This window comes from Lampetra fluviatilis, chromosome 15 (genome assembly GCF_964198595.1).
Source record: "Lampetra fluviatilis chromosome 15, kcLamFluv1.1, whole genome shotgun sequence".
Lineage (NCBI taxonomy): Eukaryota > Metazoa > Chordata > Hyperoartia > Petromyzontiformes > Petromyzontidae > Lampetra > Lampetra fluviatilis.
In genome coordinates, this window is record NC_136289.1 from 2328241 (window position 1) to 2351464 (window position 23224).

Below are 23224 nucleotides of genomic sequence, written 5' to 3' on the forward strand. Positions count from 1 at the left end.
AGAGCGGCCTCCTCAACGAGGGTACGGAAGTAGCTATGTTAATGTGAGAGATTAGCATGATGTTAATGTGATAAATTAGCATGTAACTGTAAGATAGGAGAGCGGCCACCTCGACGAGGGAGTGCAACCCAAGGAGTGCAATCCAAAAGACATGTGAGCATGAGAGTGCAATCCAAAGGCATGATAGTGCAATGCAACGTACATGTGAGAATGAGAGATCTAAGAGAGAGGTATAGAGATAGAGAGACACAGAGAGTCGGAAATAACAGCTGACATAGGCAGGTAGGATGGAAACATCACAGTCAGTTAATACTTTACCTGGGTAATAACGTCCTTCCAAAGATTGCTCAGTTTGTACCCATCCTCTCGGTTGAAGTTGTGTCTGTGTTTATATATTTGGATGGCTTCATGAACAAATCTCTGAAGGTAGCCGGTAGGTTTGCAGAGTACCTCCGTCTTGGAAAAATCAATTTCGTGTGAGCCCACAGCGTTAAAACAATGATCGGCAACAGCAGAGGTATTGGTCCTACCGTGTTTCAGATCTGCCTTGTGTTCACGAACATGGTCCGAGACATGTAGTTTCGTTTCCCCAATGTTACTGCTGCCACAACCACAACTAAATTTGTAGACACCAGGGTATTGCATGTCAGGAATCAGATCCTTTACAGATGTACATTCTACAAACAAAATGAGGGTACCCCTATGGGTTCTCCCTTATCTCGAGTGGTAGCAAATTTTTCACGGAGAAATTTGAGACAGATGCCATCCAGACATCCACCCTACGTCCTTCCCTGTGGAAGAGATACGTGGATGACACATTCGTCATCTGGCCACATGGACTGCCATCACTGAACCAATTTTTCAAGCACATCAATTCCATACACCCATCTATCAAATTCACCATTGAAGTGGAAAAGGATGGAAAGCGAAGAGGCCTGATGGCTCGTTGGGACCTTCGGTCTACAGTAAAGCCATCCACACGGATGCTAATCTAAAGCCTGACTCTCACCACCATCCAGCCCAGAAGAATTCCCTCATCAAAACACTACACCATAGGGCACGTTGCATCTCCGACCAGCACTACCTAACCATTCAGTTGGAGCGCATACACCAAGCCCTCAGGATGAATAGATACTTGGACCGTACAATCCGAAAAGCTGTCTCCCCAGCCATGCGGAGACAACCTTCTGAGGATCAAACCAAAATAATCACTTTACTGTACATAGCAGGGGTTACCAAAGAGAGTTCCAAAATCTTAAACAACACTAGGTTCGTTTTAACACAGTTCACAAAATCCGTGATTTGATCCCATCTGTAAAGGATGTGATTACTGACATGCAATACCCTGGTGTCTACAAACTGAGTTGTGGTTGCGGCGGCAGTTACATTGGGGAAAAGAAACGACATGTCTCGGACCGTGTATTTGAACACAAGGCAGATCTGAAACACGGTAGGATCAATACCTCCGCCATGGCTGATCATTGTTTTCACTCGAAATTGAATTCTCTAAGACACAGATGCATTGCAAGCCCACTGGCTATCAACAAAGATTTGTTCATGAAGCCATCTATATATAGACACAGACACAATTTCCACCGAAAAGATGGGTACAAAATGAGCAATTATTGGAAGGACGTTATTAACCAGTTTAAGTCATAATTGGCTGTGATGTTTCCATCCTACCTTCCGATATTAGTAGTTATTTTCGACTCTCTGGTTTTACATTAACAGGTTAAATGTCTTTACATTAACAGGTTAAATGTCTCACTAACACAGCCACCGTTGCTAGTTTTCCTCGATGTGGCAGTCGCTCTGCGATCTTACATTGACATGCTAATCTCTCACAATATAATGGCAACCTCCGCAGCTGCGTTGTCGTGGAGGTAGCTCTCCGATCTTAAATTTACTGTACATGCAAATTTCTCACTCTAACATCACTAGCCCTGCCCACTTCGCTTATGACCCTTGGGCTACACCTATTTCAAACATTTAAAACATCCTGCCTCAGCAGCTTTCTCGCTATTTTTCTCCTGATGACGATTGCTTGTGTTGCGATCAAAACGTTGTAGGTTTTTTTGTTATTTTCTTTGAACCTATCTTCGTGACTTTACCAAAAGACCCAAGAATATGAATTCCTGCAGTCATGAAAGCTTTAAGTCAAGATTTAACCGCCTCTATGGGGAGGGTTTCCATACAACTATTATATATTTTTACAAACTTCGATACAAGAAGGCTCATTTGATCGAGTCGCTCATATTTCTGAAGAGATGCCGTGACACTAAGGGAATACTGATCGCCTTTACACTGACATCTGTTGCTGTCACTTCTGCCAATGTGTGCTGCCGTTGCCGATCATTGTTTTAACGCTGTGGGCTAACGCGGAATAGATTTTTCCAAGACGGAGGTACTCTGCAAACCTACCGGTTACCTTCAGAGATTTGTTCATGAAGCCATCCAGATATATAAACACTTTAACCGAGAGGATGGGTACAAACTGAGAAATGTTTGGAAGGACGTTATTAACCAGGTAATAGTTTAACTGACTGTGATGTTTCCATCCTACCTGCCTATGTCAGCTATTATTTCCAACTATCTGTGTCTCTCTCTATGCCTCTCTCTTAGATCTCTCATGCTAACATGCTTTTTGCATTGCATTTTCATGCCTTTGGATTGCACTCTCATGCTAACATGTCCTTTGGATTGCACTCTCAGACTCACATGCCCTTTGGATTGCACCCGTTGGGTTGCACTCCCTCGTCGAGGAGGTCGCTCTCCTATATTACAGTTACATGCTAATTTCTCACAATAACATCACTAGCCCCGGCCACTTCTTCATGACCCTTGGGGTACACTCATTTCAAACCTTTTAAAACAGTCTGCCTCAGCAGCCGACCATGCGTTCCCACCTGATGACGGACACTTGTGTTGCACCCGAAACGTCGTGATTAATTTTATTTTATATCTACGTGACTTTACCGAAAGAACCAAAGAGGATGGATTCCTTTGACTATCTTCACCGTGCCGCCCCCATCACGCTTCTCTGACCTGCTTCCAAAGTGAAGCCAACAACTTTTTTCCGAGATCCTGTTCCAACTTCTCTGGTTGTATTACTTGTTCATGTCATTTGTCCCCCTGTCGTATCTATAATGACTGCATTAGCACTGGCGTGGTGCCCAATGCTTTTAAAATTGACCATCGTTATTCCATTACGTCTGAAAACAAAACTGAACCCTGAAAATGGAGCAAATTATAGACTAATGTCGAACATATCATCGTTGCCCAAAAGTTTTGAACATGGTGTTGCTCAGCAGATAAAATAGCATATTTCAGAATTTAAATTGTTTGAGCCATTTCAATCGAGATTTAGAACAATGCATTGTACAGAAAAGGCACTTGTCAAGTTTGTCAATTATAATGTATCATGATTGCCGAATATGGTGCCCTAGCCATCTTGGATTTTCGTGCTGCTTTCGATACTGTTGATCGTTTTACTTTGCAAAATTGTCTTGAGACTTATGTAGGCATCTCGGGTACTCCTCTCTTTTGGCTTATGTCATACTTGTCCAACAGGGAGTAGTTTGTCATGTCCTCTCGGTGGTTCCTCGGGACTCAATTTGGGGCCTTTGTTGTTCAGGATGTAGATGCTACCGCTTGGCCAAAGTTTTCTTCGACATAGCTTAAATTAAACTTTCATGCTAATGACTCACATATTTATCTTAAGACGATGATGAATACCAAAGTAGAAGCTTCAGTACTATCATGTTGTCTTGCTGAAGTCAAATCGTGGGTGCACCTAAACTTGTGATGTGGCAGATTATGTTGTTGGGTTCTCCAGATCAAGTGTGTACATTTGATGGCTTTAGTGTGGCCATAGACGGGACTGTAATTCGGTCTTCCTCTGAGGTCAGAAACCTGGGTGTTATCTTAGACCCCAGTTTGACATTTGAGGCCCATGTACGCAATATAACCAAAATCTGTTTTTTTATGTAACATAGCTCGACTGAGACCTCATGCTGTCCCTTCCTGATGCTGGAAGGTTGGTGCCTTGCCTTTATTTCATCAGGATTGATATATTAAAATGCTTTCCTTGCTGGCATTTCTAAAAGTTTGTATGATAGATTACAATATATTCAAAACTCAGCTGCCCGGGTTTTCACCAGCTCTAAATCAGGTGACCATATGACTCCCTGCGCTGGCTCACTGTCAAGTACAAGGACTTTAAGATCCTTATTCTCACGTTAAAGGTCTCGAATGAGTTGGCTCCTAAATTCTTATCGATCTGCTCTCGTTTTATATTCCACTACTCAAAACCTAGAGCTCTTCATTCTGGTCTTCTCATTATTCCAAAGACCAGAGTGTTCGATGAGAGAAAGAGCTTTGTGCAGTCAGACTCTGCCAATGTGGAATTCCCTTCCTCGGTCCATTAGGGAATCTGAGTCTGTTACACCTTTTTAATTGTGTATTACAATTAACCTATTTTTACAACAGGCTTTCTCCGTAACTTATGCTTCATGCAAAGTGCTTCGAGGCCTTGTGAGAACTTTAACTTTAGAAAAACGAGTTTATTATATATTATCAAAGTGTGGATACTCCCACCGCTTCCAAGACGTCTGGCCAATGTGGACGAGTAGGCCAAATACCCTCAATAGCTCCCTTTAGTGAAGGCTCTTCCGCCAGCAGTGGTTTGAGCAGGAAATTGAAGGACTACGCCTTTACCTTTAAATGTTGGTGTGCCTTTCACAAGTAATGTAAAACAAATGTTTATATGCAGTTTATAACAAATAAACATAACGAAGTGGAAAATGTCGTTAAAACTACAAGCTGAAATAGGCCACCACCTATTCCAATTCCCGTGGAAATGTAAGATAAAAAATGGTAAAAAAAATGCATTGCCTCACATTCTCTGATTGGTATGGGAATGAGTGAGTCATTGCAAGAGCTCAGCGAGTGGTCGTAGTGAGTTATCTTGAGGTTTAGTCGCAGATTTAAGGTCAACACCTCAGTCTGAGCAAAGCGACAGTCACTTTTTACGCAGCAATGTCAATCTTTACTTTTTAAAATGTTATTCACCAATTGATTTTCACAAAAGTAATACTAAAGTATCTTAAGTCTTGTTTTTGAAATATCTCTTTCTGCAATGCAGTCATCTGCTTACATCTCGTGCATGATTTAATGAGGTATTTGGCCTCGAGTTATGAAGGCAGAAGTTATGTAAATCTCAGTAACATCAGAACAAAAACTTTTGAGCTCCTTGGCTCATGTAATAGCAATGTACGGGTATGAAACTTGGACTCTTAATAGAGAAAAATAAAGGCAAATCACCGCCTTTGAAGTGAAACTCATCCAGATAATCTTTAACCTTTCCTCATAAAAAGAGCATGTGACACACATGGGAGCCCTGGAAAGAAGGACAGAGACAACGAATCAAGGCTACCAAGCCATGTTAAAGACACGAAGCTGCAATGTTTCCAACAAGTGACAAGCAATGATTGAGGCCTGCTGCAAAGCATGGTTGAGGGTTTCGGTGATTGGTCAGAAAATATGGTCATATAATATAAATGTGTTATGTAATACTGGTACAGGTGTTTGCGAGAACAATGCTTATTTACTGATAGAATAACAATTATTTTCAGTTTGGCCTGGTGTCACGTGAGTAGGGCATGATGTTCCGTCGTCACAGTGAGTGCTATGCTATGATGTCACTGTGGCACTTTTGCGGGTGAAAACGAGATTATGGAAAGGGGCAATGCCAACTGAAATGTTTTTACAAACAGCTTGAGGTGCAAGACATTCGATCTGGCCACTACGTCTTCGTCCATTTGTATTCTCAATTATTTGGGCACCCTATTATAGCCCTGAATGTAGATCAGCTGTTCCATAATATGAGTGTGAACCAACAAACCATTGTAATGCCAGCTGTCTCAGCACTTAACAAGCTTTGCATAAAATATAGTACCGTATTACATGTCGTAAATAATACCACCTCTAACGACGCTATTGATAGTGTCTCTTTATCGGTTGTAAATAAACGAGGATACAGCTTCTCAAGTTCTATTATTCAGTTTTAACAAAAATAAATGAACACAAGGCTCTGATAATGTTTTTATTATTATTGGAAAATCAATCAGGCATCTGCATTAGCTTCCGCAATGCGCCCTCGAGATGCTTGCCAGCTTACGCACGGCCACAGGTAGAGGTGTGAAGATGCATAGATTAGTTCCAATGCTCATGACATGCGCCTCGAATCACGCATGCAACAATCAATTATGTTTTAATTGTAAACCTTGTACATAATGAGTTCACGTAACCCCTGCTGCCACGAAAAAAAAATCAATCCTTGATTCGAATCACGACCCCCAAACCGTGACAATTCATCAAAGTGCGAAAGGGGGAAGGATCACTACGTGCGTCCTGTCTCGTGCTTTGCAGCATGTTCAAGTCAAGGGGAAATTATTTACTCTTTACATATCTGGCTGTTGTTCACTTTAACATGCTTGCGCATTTCTGTGAAAATACAACATTCGCTCTGAATCTCTAGCAACTTCATTCACCGATCAATAATAAGCTTTACCTCTAGGTGAGCAATTGACTCATGATTGACTGATGGGGACGACAGCTCAGATGTTTCTTAATCTCCAATAAAAAAAAATATCCTGTTGCATTCACTGGACTTTCTTTCCATTGTGAGATACGGTCTGCACACATTTGTGAATAGCTTTTCAATTATTGCCTTATTTGTGGAAACGAATTGACGACGATGCCTCACTTTCCTTCCACCGCACCTCCGATTAGCAAGGTTGGCTAAGAAGTTCAGCATACATACGCAAGCACACGTATGGTAGGCTGCTTAGCGTGATGTCCAGCAGTCACAACAACTATCACCTTGGTTTTGTATTAATTTGACAATCAAGAGGCAATGCGTTGCCACTCGATGCCCTTGGCACTGTATTCTTCCCACGGTGCTCCCACCTGTTCCCTGGTAGAACTTGGTGCAGTTCCCGTACTCGATGTTGTCAGTGCCGACATCGAACTGAGGGAGGGCGACCTCGTCCATCTGCACGGGGTCTCCTGGCTCCCAGATGAACCGCAGGTCGTCCGTGGTGTAGCCAACTGCAACGGGAGATCGCGTTGTTCACTCAGAAGTGTCTTTAATGCTCTCATTAATCAATCTACCTATGAGTTCAGTGACCTGTTTAATTGGTGTGTACTACTCTGCTATGATGTACGGTTCAGAAATATGGGCAATTTACGAAGAAAATGGAATAGCACTTAAAACAGTGCGCTGAACAGCACGGTGAGACGCACGCATGGAGTCACACCGAGAGATGTAGTGAGTAACACATGGATTGGAGAAAGAGGCGCAGGTTAACGACCTTCTTCAAACCGTTAACACAGTAAGTGGGCTTGCACAGGGCACCTCGCTGGAACGAGATGATGGACGATGGTTAATAATAACAATAGAGCCAGGGAATGCAACGCATCGGTGAGGACACGAAGCCAACTCCTTGCTCCTGTTAACATCCAGGCTCAAGGCCTTCCTCACCTCCTCCGCCTACTGACTGACCGCCTCTGTTGGCTTATAAAATAATAAATGATGCATTCCTCATTTCTCCAGGGTTGTCCAATTGCTCGCGTCCCACTGCTTTGTACAGCATTTTCAGATGCGGATGCATGTATACGCTATATAAATGCAAATTGCATTGTGTGCGCTCGCAAAATGGCGATGTTGAGATAGTGTCCTGGTGGAGTGTGGTTAAATTGAAAGGAGGGAATGGGGGAAGAGCTGGCCGAAATTTCCAACACAACGTGTCGAACAATAACAATAATGATAATAACAACAACAACACAGGACATGATTGTGATGGATAAAGAGGGCAGGAAACTTACAGCTCTCAAGCTGCATCTTGCAGCGCTGCGTGTCCATTGGAAAGAGGGTGAGGTCCAGAGGACAGGACAGGGTCAGAGACAATCTGTTATAAGAGATAGGCAAAGCATAATGGCTTTTGATTAGAATCATATTCACCCACAGCCTTGAAAGATTTGTAGGCATCATGAGAAGGTATTCTTAATAATAAGCAGCTTATTAAAGTACTGAAGGGTGATAAAGTAGGAGGTCCATGCCTGATCTGCTCAGCTGTACCCCTGTCTCTTCAACTGCTTGCTCAGGTTCAATTGTGTGCTATTACCTCCAGATTTGCTATGAGTCACGTCATTTTACAATTATGACTGGCATGGTAAAGTACGCTCAGACAGTTCCCCGTGACTAACATGGCATGGAGAGACTTTCATTCAGTGGTGGATTGATAAAGGGCTGCAAAGTATGATTCACATCTATACTTTTCAACTGCAAATACTCACATCAAATACTCTCAACGTTTTTTTTCATCATCGCAGCAGCGGCTTTTGGCTGGCCATCGTACAAGGACGGTCACCGCTTCACGCTTCTGCAGCCGACTGGAATGCTCTTCCTTCCGATATCAGAAAAACACTGGAGCTATGCACTTTTAAGTCTGAATTTAAAACTCATTTCTTTAGACCTGCTTTTTGTGTTAAGTTTGTTGTCCTTCCTCCGCACCTCCGATTAGCATAACTGGCTACGTATGGTGCGAAAAAAGTTCAACATACATACATACTTGTGCGTCTCATATCCTCTTCTGAAACAAGCCTTACATGTTAAAAAAAACAGCGCTTCAGACAATCTTCACATCCCAAAATTAAGCTCATGGGTATAGATTCCACATTGTGATATCGCTTGAGTGACACCCTAATTCGGAACGTGCATAGCGACGCAGGTTGACAATTTATCTTTCAAAAAGACACACTGAGGGCATCTATTTTCCCAGCAGGGCTTACTCTGACGATATGTGAGTAATATCCGCAATCTCTAGACTGCTCGCTTCGAAGATTTCTCCTTGGAACTCTTGCACCACAGGAAAAAAAGTCTGATGGAATCAAGTATTTAATTGCACCATTTAAAATAACTATGCCACATCTTTTGGGGATTTTAGTAAAATCAAGCATTATGCTGGTTTTGACGTCTAGATACATTCCAATGAATTTAATGTAAAGGAAGAGAAAAATAGGGAATAATTTTGGTTATGTCAAAGTCACAGTAGCACCCGGCTAAAATGGGCACTTGAACAGCACGCACTTGTGGTTATTGCACACTCACGATCCTATGACACCGATGAGAGCTGGCGTGGGATAACAACAGTTGACTTCTGACCAAGCACTGAGAGACCGAGTTGGTCGCTGGCTGAGAGTTTAACTTGAAACTCTCAACTGTGAGTCGAATGTTGTAACCAGACAGCCCGTTACTTTTAAATGAGAGCATGTGGTGTGGGTACTTCCACTTCTTCCAAGACATCTGGCCAGGGAGGAAGAATAGCCCAGAATTGTCCCTAAAGGGGTGCTCTAGAGTATCCTTCAGCCAGTTGTGGCATGAGCAAACAATTAAGGTTGTGTGAAACAAATCGAGGCCCAGGACTGGTTCAGAAATCACTTGCATCTGATGTCAGCCAAGGCTGGACTATCCCAACAAACCAGGAGTGCGGTGGCATTATTTAATGCCACCGCACTCCTGGTTTTTAGTGAAACTCAAGCCAGGTTTGGTTTTTAGTGAAAATCAAGCCAGGTTTGTAGTGTATTGTGAGAACCACTGTGCCAATACCCCCCCCCACACCAAATGCACGTAAAAATTGTACAGGTATTCTTGAATCATTGTTTAAGCGTTCATATTATGTGTTTAGTAATGACAGTGAATGATGCATAACCAGTGTAATGGTGAAGACTGCCTATGCAAGAGTTTAGTAATTCTGCATTGAGCAATAATGTAGACACCTTATATAAAACAGTGCATCAATCCTTAGAAGTAGTTTGGATGTAATGTCTTCACTAGATGCGTTTAAAAGAAAGACAAACAATGAACAGACCGTCGACTTTGCACAAACACTTAAGCGGAACAGTTACTCAAAATGTGAGGAAAATGTAAAGTGACTGCATGTCATCACGATGAAGCCATAAATGGCTTAAAATTGGCATTATTCTACTGAACACAAATTTCAATTAAAAACAAATTTCCCCAATATTTTTTTAAGATACGAATTAAAGTATTGCTATATTTTTGAAGTAGCGCATTTGACAGGACATCACAGTACTGATGCTGTAGAATGGATATAAACAAACCCGCAAGATGAACGGTTTACGTATAGACATCACAACGCCTATAAAGCTGTTGGCATTGGCTTCCCAACAGGACATTGAAAACTTGCGCAGATTGAAATGCTTAAATAATGTCACCGCACTCCTGGTTTTGTTGGGATAGTCCCCATTTCAGCAAATCTGTCCCAGTGTCTGGAAGTATTTGCAAGAAATTGTATTCTTGTCCCGGTTAAACATTTTCTGGCTTCATGCACAACTGATTATATTTGCTAAAACATTTTTTTTACCAGGTACTGAGATATATAGCTCATTTTCAGAAGTGTCTTCACCACAAATAATAGCTAAACGGAGTGGCTTATCATGTGGAAATGGATACCAGCCAAATACTCTTAAACGGATATTTCTAAATGCGGAGGAAAAAAGCGGAGGACCTGAAGAAAATTCCACGTGACCACAGGGAGAACATTCAAACTCCAAATATACAGGCGTCAGGGTCGGGATCGAACTTATAACCTCTTGCAATCCAGGAGAGGGAGTTAACATCTCGCCACAGTGGCACCCTCGTGGAATGGGCACTGGCAGCGCTACCTGACAGTGGGTGGGGCTCCCTGACAGTGAATGGGGCTCCCTGACAGTGAATGGGGCTACCGGACAGTGGGTGGGGCTACCTGACAGTGGGTGGGGCTACCTGGCAGTGGGTGGAGCTACCTGAGCATTGGGTAGGGCTACATGACAGTGGGTGGGGCTGCCTGACAGTGGGTTGGGCTCCTGTGTGGGGGGAACTATTAATTGAGTGGGCGTGGTTATGTAAAAGTTTCAGTTTGAGCATTCCAAAAATTTGGAAACCTTACGTTTAAATATGCTTTACATATGCATTTATGTTATTATAGAAGATGCAATTAATTAAATAGTAACAATGTAGCAGCTCATTCACAATGTGTTGAATTTACATTAGCGCAATCCAACAATTGTTCTGATCGTGGATCATTTTCAAGATTGCAAACAGACCAAATATGCAGCACAGCATAGGGTGTGCTGAGCAATTCTATAGATTCTAGATTTGAAGCTTTCGTGACTGCAATGAATCATCTTCTTAGGTTTTTTCGGTAAAGTCACGTAGAAAGTAAAATAAAATAAAAACAAAAATCACGACGTTTCGGAGGCAACACAAGTCTCCGTCATCAGGTGGGACCGTCACAGCCAGATTAGCTGTATCAAGTGAGGCAATGATTCAAGATGTAATCCCTTAAAAGCGACACATCCGCTGCTGTGTCGCTTTTAAGGGATTACATCTTGAATCATTGCCTCACTTGATACAGCTAATCTGGCTGTGACGGTCCCACCTGATGACGGAGACTTGTGTTGCCTCCGAAACGTCGTGATTTTTGTTTTTATTTTATTTTACTTTCTACGTGACTTTACCGAAAAAACCTAAGAAGACAATTCTATAGACTTCAAATCTTGTGTGTGAAGAAAAAATATGAGTTTTCTCCAGATATCACCGTTTCCTATTTTATTTTTTATTAACTTTAATTTCATTTTTTACCTACGTGACTTTACCGAAAAAACTAAGAGTATGAATCCTTGCAGTCACGAAAGCTTCAAATCTAGAACGTTTCCTGATACACAAAACACATTCATACAGGACTTAAACACATATAAGGAATCATCTTCTTAGGTTGTTTCGGTAAAGTCACGTAAAAAGTAAAATAAAAGAAAAACAAAAATCACGACGTTTCGGAGGCAACACAAGTCTCCGTCATCAGGTGGGACCGTCACAGCCAGATTAGCTGTATCAAGTGAGGCAATGATTCAAGATGTAATCCCTTAAAAGCGAGTTGAGGGGGGAGGGAGAGGGAGGGGAGAGCTCATCAGACTATGGTAGCCAATGAAAGGAACGTATCGGGAGGGAGGGGGGGCGAGGCCAAAAGGGTGGGCGATGGACGTGGAAGCGCTTGTGCGCAAGCGGCCAATTACTGCACACGCCAACACAATGGAGCGATTGTGCGCAAGCGGCCAGCCACTGCACCCGCCAACACAATGGGCAGAGAGGAGGAGGGGAGGTCTAATACACATGATAGACAAAAGAACGAAAATGATGATGGGTACAAACTTAGGGGGAGCTCATCAGACTATGGTAGCCAATGAATGGAACGTATCGGGAGGGGCGGGGGGGGCGAGGCCAAAAGGGTGGGTGACGGACGTGGAAGCGCTTGTGCGCAAGCGGCCAATTACTGCACACGCCAACACAACGGAGAGAGAGGGGGAGGGGGGGTCTGATACACATGATAGACAAAAGAACGAAAATGCCCATGTTTATACCAATGCTGGCTGAACAATGAAGAGAGTACTGTTAAAATAACTGGGGATGTTAACACTCGGTAAAGTACAGTAAAATAGTGCCTGTCAGATAAGATGGTCCAAAAAATTTGTGATTAAGTCTTTTTTGCGTGGTTGATAACATCTTTCCAATGATTACTAAGTTTGTACCCATCATCACGGTTGAAATTATGTCTGTGTTTGTATAAAGAAAGCTTCAAATCTAGAACACATATAAGGAATTGTCTTAAAGTCTCAAAATTGGGACCAGAACAGACTGCTGAGTCTCAGAATGTCTTAGATTAACAAAGACAGTATAGGAATGGTTAATTATATCAAATACATATATTTACTATTTTATTTGTTATCCAATACATCGCGAGATGTCACTTTGTAGTGCCGGCCTTAGAGAGGCACGGCATGCAGTGTAACGACATCGCGGATACCACTGGTGTGGGTATAGTACAGGCCCTAGATGGGCTCGTTGAGCGCTGATTGATAGCGCTGGATGGCATCACGCTTGGTGTGCAGTGCCGGCCCTACAGGATAGGGTGTAGGAGTGCCGACCATATAAATGGGGTTACTAAAGGCCATGGCACTCTGGTTGAACTGAGAGGACACGTGACTAGTTAAGTCTACAAAGCGACCCCAAGTGGGGTCTAGGGGTGGTCACATTGGCGGGGTCCAGATCCTGCTCGAGGATTCAGGGAGGTGGTCGTGGCCAAGGGCGGAGCCAGCCACGCCGCAGAGAATATAAGCCGCGTACCCCAGAGGGACCGGTTGCTGACGTTCATCCTGAAGAAATCTTCGTCTCCGTTCTACGTTCTACCGAATCTCCAACACGTGGACCTGGACCCGAGCTGTGGTCCGGTCCATAGTACGTTGTAATTAGTGTCGTTAGCTTGGTGGTCACCACCATAGGTTGTTATTCTGTTAAGGGGCAGCTACCCCGTGTGTTGGTATTAAGTAAATGTGTTACCTCCAAGAGTACGTCTGCGACTCAGTTGTACTCACTACACATGCATTACCCATTATATATATTCTGTTTAATTACAGCTGGCGATGTACTACCTACCAACAAAAAGTTGTAAGGCTAATGACTTACAACACTTTGTAAGGTTAATTGCATTGTATAACTCGGTCATGCAATGTAATACAATGTAATACATGACAGACGCACAATGTAGTAGTTAAAATAATAATGTATAATTCCAATTACAGCATTTCTCTTCAAACAGCCAACTTGTTTGTGCAGAGATAGCTGTTAATTTTATTAATTTTAATCACATTTCCCAAAATTAAAGGGATGCCGCCATGGTTGTAATGGTTAGCACAACAATTGCTGGTATGATCTCTCAGCACAGCAGGTGAACAATGGTGCAAATTTATCAAATCCCCCCTCCCCCGTGTCTCTGTCCGCCCTGCAGTGTAAATGTGTGCATTGCAGTTATTTAGTCGCCAGGTCACGTGTCGTGGAAATTCCACATTCCCATTAAGTGAACAAGTAAATCCATAGGCCAAGCACTGTTAAGCATCCATCAAGCGTTGTTTACAAGAAGGTAATCGTTTTACAGACCCTATAAGGATGTTTATCATGATGATGGTACCAATTGGGTCTTCTCTGGAATTTGAGCTCCCTGTATCATAAATGGCAGTCTGGTTGTGTTTACTTACTGAGCGACGTAAAATATACCGGAGCCACCTGCTCCGGTAGCACAGTGAACATGTTTTCATTAATTGTGCACCTAGCCAGAGCTCTGAGCCCATCTCAGTGAAAGCCAGTGTTCCTGATCAACATTCTGCTTCTGCAATGTCTGAGCAGTACACTTATACTGTCAGCCCCTAACAGCAAGCAATTTACTGCCTCTCTCACCTCTTTGCTGCTCTTAGAGCTCAGTTGAAACAAATCAAGTGCAGCCAATTATAGGAACAGTTTTTTCTCCTTTTATTGCGGTCATCAATGCTGGTGCCAAGGCTATCAAACACTGCTTGTGGACACCTTCGTAGAAAGGGCAGATCGCATTCATTTGAGAATTTGTACACTCAAGTCTGTGAGCCTCGGATCATAGGCATGAAAGTGCACGACCATGGACAATAGCCAAATGAACCAAACCATTGATATCCGTTGTGCCTCTCCAGTGTGCTTTTCATAGAGGAAGCCTGTAGCCATTTACATTTCTGTTACGCCATATCAAGGAGGGTTTGAAGTGTCCCATTGTTTTTTTTAATGGACATTCGAGGTAAAGAGTATTTGAGGCCAAACAATTGTAATTTATATGTCACTCACCCTGAAGCTGGAAATTACGTTGCGGGATTGGGGGGACTTGTACAGAATTGCCTTTCATATTTTCTGCTCAAATTGTCAGTTGATAAAGGTCAGCATTACAGAAGTCCAAGTGATGCTTGACTGATGTTAAAGCTTCTCTCTAGAGCTCCCTTACGGACTCAATATTCACACGTATTTTCTGTCAAATCTTTTGCAAGCTCTCTGCTTGCCCCACTGAGGTAAAGTTCTTAATAACACGCGACCTAGTGTATTTAAAATGGGTCCCGCGATTATATTCATTTTGATTATTAATTCATATGTGTGATGAGCACGGTTGGCTGTGTACAGTGAGAAATAAGTTAAACATACATACGAAAGGTGAATGTAACTCAAAATACCCCGAGATGGCATTTAGCATTATCTAGCAGACACCTTGCAAGATAATTAATTTATGTCTTTCATTTTTTGCCAGCACATTGTAACCCCAATTAGGTGATGACGGTGAAAAGGCACACATTGTTCTTCATCTTCAAGTGCACAAACATATTCAAAATGGCAAATACAATACAGAAAAAAAAGTAGCATGAAAATGTGAGACTAAATAATTAAGGGCTTGATGACGGTGAAAAGGCACACATTGTTCTTCATCTTCAAGTGCGCAAACGTATTAAAAATTGCAAGTAAAAGAGAGAAAATAAAGTAGCATGAAAATGTGAGACTAAATAATTAAGGGCTTAAGATACAAGCGTGTCAGCAAATCAGTGAGTTGATGTGTATATGCACAATGATTATATATATAACTGCTATATACCCATCCTGCTATCTCAGTCAACAAATGTATTTCCCATCAATGAAATTCAAACCCAAATGTTCAGCATCACGGTGGTAACTAGAGATTTAAGCTATTATAAAATTGTATTATGTACATGTGAAAATTAATGATGAAATTATACAGATACATTTAAGTAAATATTTAAACACCAGGAAACCTGGGACTGTGAATTAAAAATATCGGATAATACAGCACAAAAATAAATTTCAACCACGATATTACAATGTGCCAGGCTCCCGATGCACTCTCATTCTGAGTTCAGAAGTACTTTGCAAATTACTACAAATCACAAGGGCACTACAGAAACTACGTGTTTAAAATATGTCAGCTGTACAATTGCAAAATTACTTTGAACAGGATCTGAAGCTAGATAATGTACCTGCATGCATTTGAAGACATCAGAGAGAGTTGGTGGCCAGGTGGCTTGCTGGGGTAATGCTATGTTAGATCACTGAGCTGCCAACATGTCAGATGAACGAGATGCTGGGTTCTTTTATGTGATTACACTCACGCTATCAGCATAATCTCATTTGAATAACAATCCACTTAGTGATCTTGCAGAGCAGTGCACCTCATGTGTCAGAGAAAGGCTCAATGAGAGATATTTAAAACGTTATTCAAGTGGCCTTTTCATCCTGTACACAATCGGGGTCATATTTTCCCACAATGCTACGACATTATTGTAAAATCACCGTCAAACTATTATTTTATGAAGGCCAATCAGTTTAAAAAACAATGCAAATATTATCAGAGCATGTTTGTTTCCACCTTTTGCCACAAGTAAGTGTGGTTAATGCAGACTCGATGCCTTTCAAAAGTTATCTATTTAGTGTTTGAACATCTTAACAAATGTTTCATTGCCGGAAAAGGTAAAACCTATCCTATTCTTATTTTGTATAATTTTGGATACTGGTAAAAAGTTCCCATAGATATATCTAACTGTTCGCCCTGAGCTATAAGTGTTCCGATACTTGCATTGTCTTTGTATTGTTCGCCTTTTGGCGTTATCTGGTCTAACACTGGTGAGAAAAGGCCATGAAGAAGGCTGTCTCTGGAGTAGACCATCTGTTTCAAAGACAATGCATACATTATCAGAGAATGTATGTTTGCATATTTTGCCACACCTGTGGGTGGCTAATGCAGACTCGATGCCTTGCAAAAGGTATCTATTTGGTGTTTGAACATCTAAACACCTGTTTTATTGCCAGCCACGGTAAAGCCCATGCTTTTTTCCCCCATCATTTTGGATAATGGTAAAAGGTTCCAGATATGTGATTTTCTCTGGCAGATAGTGGTGACCATGCTGAGACCATCTACTTGCTATCCTTCAGCACGTGATATAATTATGTTGGGTTGCTCAGATCTGAATCCGATCAAACCTGGGTTGTAATCCAGATTTCAGCTATGCGTGATTAAACCGGGTTTCCTAATGCAAGTGAACTGATGATGTTAATACACTTTCGTTGACTTCACACAAACCATGCAAAAAGCCTTTACAATTATCTTTGTCGATTTAGCTAGCATAACTCAGCTCTGAGTATTAAATATGTATGACTGCTTGCCATACATATACCATATTGCATGTAATATAGTGCCGAAACGAGGCGTATTTAAAATTACTCCAGAAGTAGTTTTTGGACATTAACTCATGTAATCAATTATGTAATCAATTCTCAGACACGGAATGTTGTTCTAAATAGAAATTGAGTTTATCTCATTCACCACATTTGTGAAATAATTGGAATATAATCGAGGAAGAACACTGCATAGAACGGTTATGGTATCAACAATTCGGCATCCATTCATTCAGTGGATTTGCCAGCTTAAGTTGGCATTTCTTCTCCAATTTTAGTGTCAGTAACGGGCCGCCTATGGATTGAACCCACAATATCCACTCAGGCTGGTCTAACGGGAATCATACCATGAGATCAGCAATGCAGCCATCTAGAATACATCGTGAAGAATACATTTTCAGACAGACCAGCCCGGTTTTCATATGCATTTACTGAGCCAATCATGCAAGACAAAGATCTCCGGTATAGCCTTAATCGACTTTTGGAACAAGTGCTATTAGCAAGCACCTTACGAAGGCCAGCATGGCACACGAGGGGGTGGGTGGCCAGCACCATGCCCGGCCGCCTTTGTCTCCTCATTGGCGATGTTTACACACTGCACCAGGTACTCATTTGAAGCTGAGTTGACCCAGTGGAGGCCCAGGACTGATTCAGATTATCGCCCCTGGTGTTGGCAGTGAACAGGAATTGAACTCGGGTAGCTGGGTTTGTAGCGCAGCATGCTAACCACTACACTACCACTCCCCGCAGTCAATCATGTCCACACATACACACAAACACAGGAGAGCGTAACGTTTTAAACAATGCCACCTCGGGTTCAATTACTACTATAATGAGCCAATAACGTCTGTTTGTGTGTCCCACGCGTGACATCACTCCACATGCCGCACTACCCCCGTTATTAATATTCATGAGCCGGTGGATTTTTAGACGTACGTAGAAGGGTCGAGTGGAAATGTTTTTTTTTCGCTATTTCGCTTTCAGTTTGACATTTATTTATTGAAAGTGAATCTAATAAATAGTTATATTCAACAACAAAGTGGATTTGGTGTCTTTATTTATTTCTTCAGCACGTGAGACAAAATGTAAGTCTAAGTTATGCTTCTACATTATGGTAAAATAGACATTTCTCGGTGATTTTCCAGATATTGTATCGATTTTCAATTTATTTCAACCCCAGCGACCGAAAGCAGAAGAGAATAAAGTGTCAGAGCAGTGAAACTGAACTAATTGAAGGTTACGTTATATATAGTGCTACAGTGACAAGAAGTGAGGTGTTTCATGATGTAGTTTTGTGCAAGAATAACTGCCATTAATACAGTGCTACAGTGAACTGCAGTGAAGTGTTTTACGACTTCGTGTTGTGCATGATTCACTGCCATTACATTTACACAAGATACAATTATACTCTGCTCAATCTTTTCGTAAATATTACAGCTTCGGTCTTAGGACGGGCAAAGAAGCTAGTTCATAATAACACATAAAAGTAGGTGCTAAAGCTATGAAAGGGTTTTACATCTGCTACTGGTGCTTTAGTTAGATCGCGTAAAAAAAACTGTATTATGGATGATATTAGTCGTTAAAGCCTACGTGTTAAACTGGTGCTTTAGTGCTTGCAAACAACATCCATATAACAAGGACTCTACAAACACATTGTATCCACTTTGTCTGCATTGGATCATGAACGTTGTAATGCTTCCTGGATGTATTAATATCAAACGTGCCATGGTTATTTACGCTACATTTATGCTCATGGTGAACCTGAAGAAGTGTTCAATATTTTCACAGTGAAAGGGGAATTGAAATTGAAATGTAAGTTTAACAATTTTCATTGCGTGACCCCTACCTCAAATTATGGGTACCTGTGATTAACACACAATTACTCCCCATTTGCTAAACAGGAATGGATGTTAGCTGCTCAGCATTCAAGGTTAAGAGGTGTTCACGGTCAATCTTGTTTATACCACCGCACCTTGCTATCACTTCCTTCCTTTTGCTAGAATACCTCAAGTGCATCAACATTAACGCCCAACCTTCAGAGTCTGCTCGTGCAGGCTCACTTACACCATATGCATATTTCATCTTCATGCATAAATTATATTGTAGTACCTAGTAAACAATATTTAATAAGTTTACATCAAATTACTTCTTTCATCCCGATTCTTGATTGCATTGTGCATTTTTTCTCACGGTGTGTTCTATATATTTCTACATGTTGGATTGTGTTAGTTTTTTGCTTTACTTATTTTAAACCCATATTTTATAACCTTGGCTGTAAAAGGCGATATTTTCATCTAACTTTCTCTCTTGCTCTTTCCATTGGTCTCTGACCTCTAAGTACTCTCCTCCAACGATCGCGATAGCACAAGAGTCAATTAGGGACTTACTATTAAACACCTGGCAAAGGCATTACTAAACGTGCATGCAGAATAATTTAAACATATTTTGGTGAAAATACAACATTCCTCTGAATCTCTTCCAACTTCATTCACCGATCTATAATAATCTTTACCTCTAGATGGGCAATTGACTCATGGCTGACTGATGGGAGGACAGCTCAGATGTTTCTTGATCTCCAATCAAACAGGGCGTCCGATTATATTCACTGGACTTTCTTCCCAATGTAAAATACACTCTTCGTGAATTACCTTTCAATTATTTCTTTCTTTTTGGAAACGAATTTACAATACCTCACTTTCCTTCCCCGCACCTCCGATTAGCACGATTGGCTACATATGGTGCGAAAGAAGTTCAACATACATACATGCCCTATTCCTTACAAATATACAGGGTGGCCCAAACTTCAGGGCATAGGGTTATTTTGTTTATTTTAACATTGGCGTTAAAACTTTGTAATTGTTTAATATTGAAGTTAATAATTGATCTATTAACGTTAATATACATTTTTTATTCCTTTTAAAAGAACTTTTAAAAATGTGATTTTTTGTTTTTACTAATGACGAATGAGTCCAATTAATTTGTTTTTACGAATGTGAAAAAGAAGACAGCTTTTTTGAAACAAAAAAATGTCCTGAATTAATTTCAAAAGAAAGTTCATGCATAAAGTAATATTAACAGAAGTCATCTTCTTGGTTCTTTCGGTAAAGTCACGTAGAAGGGAAGTAATAAAATAATAAAAATAAAACATAATAGAATAATTCTCACGACGTTTCGGCCACAACGCAAGCAGCCGCCCTCAGGTGAAGAATGAAACACCACCAAGCTTGGAGCGTAAATTTAAGCTGGGTTAGAGGGGGGAAGAAGAGCGCTTTGACAAAAGAATTTGCATATCAAGAGGCATTTAGCATATTTGTAATGCGGGCGTAAGCGACCTTCCGGAGGTGACGTCACGGGGGGTGGAGTCATGTGACGTGGGGGGAAGGTTCGGGTCCTTAAGCGGGTAAACCGGAAGGGGAGTCAGTCGGGGTGTGAGCGGAAAAGAGTGAGGCCACGCGGGCAAGTGTGGAGAGGGGGGGGCGCCGACGGCCATCGGGAGCCAACCCCGAAGATAAGAGGAAGCTGCGGAGTGGTGTGCAGCTGGGGAGGAGACAGCCAGGAGGGCTGCGTGTTAGAGGCAGCGGTGTGGCTGCCAGGAGGAGCTGCGGAGAGAGAGAGAGGGGGCAGCTTGTAGAGGCAGCGGTGTGGCTGCCAGGAGGAGCTGCGGAGAGAGAGAGAGAGCAAGAAGCTGTGAGAGCTGCGGAGGGAGAAGAGCAGCAGCGAGTACAGCCAAGGGGGGCTGTGTGGGAGAAACAGCAGCGGAGCTGCTGTTGTGGATCGGGCCGACATTGGAGTCAGCACCGTGGAGAAGCTACAGAGTAAAGACAGCCGTGTGGGTGTACAGCACGAACCGAATAATAAAGGACACTGAGCCAGACATCGTGGTCCAGTCGTTTATTACACTGGTGTCGGAAGTGCAACGGCATGTCGAAACAAGTGAGGAAGAAAGTTAACCCGGCGCCTGCATCGGCTTCTTCGTCCGACGACGACGAACTCCCTCCAACCACGGATCCTGTTGGGGTGGTGGAGGAGAGCCCGGCTGAGGCGACCACGGGAACGGGAGTGGAGGATGTTGGCGCGGTGGCGGGTCCGTCGACATCATCAGACGCGGATCAACGATGGCAAGCGATGGCGGTACAACTGGAGGCACTTAAGGACGTCCTGGCGCATCTATGCCATCTCGTCGCGCCAGGGACGATGGATGATGCAAGTGGTGCTCCGCGGGCCGCCACGTTGCCTGTCCTGCCGCCGCCATTGCCCACGCGGCAAGAGGCCGCCATTTTGCGCGCTCCGTGGCGCCAAACCGCCATCTTGGCCACGCCGCGGGCCGACGCCATTTTGAATTTGCCATCACAACCACCACCATTGGAAGACGGCGGGAAGAGGAGTCGGAGTCGCCACCTTACAACGGTTAAAGAATTTTCCGTCGGTGGGGACTGGAGCGCGTTCGCCTGCCGCTTCTTGGCGGCGGTACGCACAGCAAGATGGACCGATGCGGAGGCTTTGGAGGTGTTGCCGACTCTCCTGGACGACGAATCTGTCCGATTCTTCCGTTCCATAGCGACCGATAAGAAGGCAACTTTATGTGGTGTTTTTCAAGAAATGGCCGATGCTTATGAGCCACCAGATGATGCGCATCGGCGATTCGCTCAACGACAACGAGCACCAGAGGAGTCGCCCGTGGCGTTCAGGGGTGCGGTGCTGGAGCTGGCCATGGCAGCTTATCCTGAGACGCCACAGGACCTGCTTGAGCCTCTCATATTAGGAAAAATGTTGGAGCTGTCTCGGGATCTAGGGATCCCCATGCCTGTGTGTGGGCATGAGAAGCTAACTTCCCGGATGGCTGCTAAGTGTCTCGATGCGCAATTCAACCTCCGTCGCTGGAAACAAGTGACGGCGTGGACGGGGGGGCCCGTCAAAGAAGGGGAGGCGCTGGGGTGGAACCCTGCGCAGGCCGTCTATGTTCCGGATGACCGGGGCCCTCAACAACTGACGGCCGCCTCCGCTCCATGGACGGGACGCGGCGGGCCGAGACCGCGCGCGGTGCTACCAGAACGGGGCCGTCAGGAGGCGAGGCCTGCGCTTCGGCACAACGAGGCCGAATGTTTCCGCTGCGGGCGTAGGGGCCACTACGCCAGAGACTGCTGGGCCCGCTTCCCGGCTCCGCCGCAGCAGGAGGCCTCGGCACCGGTCAAGTCGGCTAAAGATCCTCCGAAACAGGCATGTCGGCACGCACCAGACACTCGGCAAGGCTTTCCACCTCACCCACCACCTGTGTTGCGCGATCCTATTGTTGTTGTTAAAGAAAGGCCATCGACGGGGCCTTTTCATTCAGTTACGCAGTGGCGCAAATTGGCACGGAGAGTTGTCGCGGCCGCTACGGGTTCGTCCACTGTACCGGGGTCCATACAAGGGGTGGACGTGCGCATTTTGGTTGACTCGGGGGCGTCTGCGACTATTATATCGGATGTCATTTTCCATCTGTTGGGCATTCCGTCGGGGGCTGTGCGTCCGGTTTATGGGTCGTGCGTCGCTGCGAACGGGGGTAGCATGGGTATCGTGGGTCAGGTGGATGCTAAGATATCTATTGGGGATGTGTCGGCCTCGGGTGTTGTGTTGATATCGAGATCTTTGGCGGTTCCTTGTTTGTTAGGCACCGATTTTTTGGCTAAGATGCCCATTTTGATCAAAATCAATGAGAATTGTATTGAACTGCCGGGGGGCCGTCAAATCTCGTTTCTGCCGTCGCCCTGGGGGCGACCTGCTTCGGCCGTACAAGTGCAGGCGCTGTCCGTCGCATCTGTGGACATCCCACCTGGTACACAGATGCTCATACCCTTGCGGTATCGGAAGCCCCTGCCTGATCGGCTAGGAGCAGTAGGGGTCTTGTTGTCACCGTCCGCCACGATAACAACCGGGTTGGCGTTAGTGGGGGCACAGACCATCGTCCGGCCGGATCAATTACCGTTTTTACAGGTGCTTAATGCGGGGGGAGAAAACGTCCGTGTCCCGGCCGGTACGGTTGTGGCACATGCCACTACGGCGTTTGCGACCCATGATTGTCCACATAGCCGG

General features: G+C 43.6%; 1 protein-coding gene across 4 annotated transcripts in view; it reads right to left on the reverse strand.

Moving 5' to 3' along the window:
• Positions 1–23224, reverse strand: part of GLRB (glycine receptor beta) — a 227905-nt gene that overhangs the window by 87392 nt on the left and 117289 nt on the right. For all 4 annotated transcript variants that reach the window (XM_078862959.1, XM_078862958.1, XM_078862962.1 and 1 more), the window contains 2 exons: positions 7888–7970; positions 6970–7110 (listed from right to left, as the gene is read on the reverse strand). In XM_078862959.1, coding sequence (XP_078719085.1) covers positions 6970–7110; positions 7888–7970 — 224 coding nt within the window. The remainder of the gene's footprint in view (positions 1–6969; positions 7111–7887; positions 7971–23224) is intronic.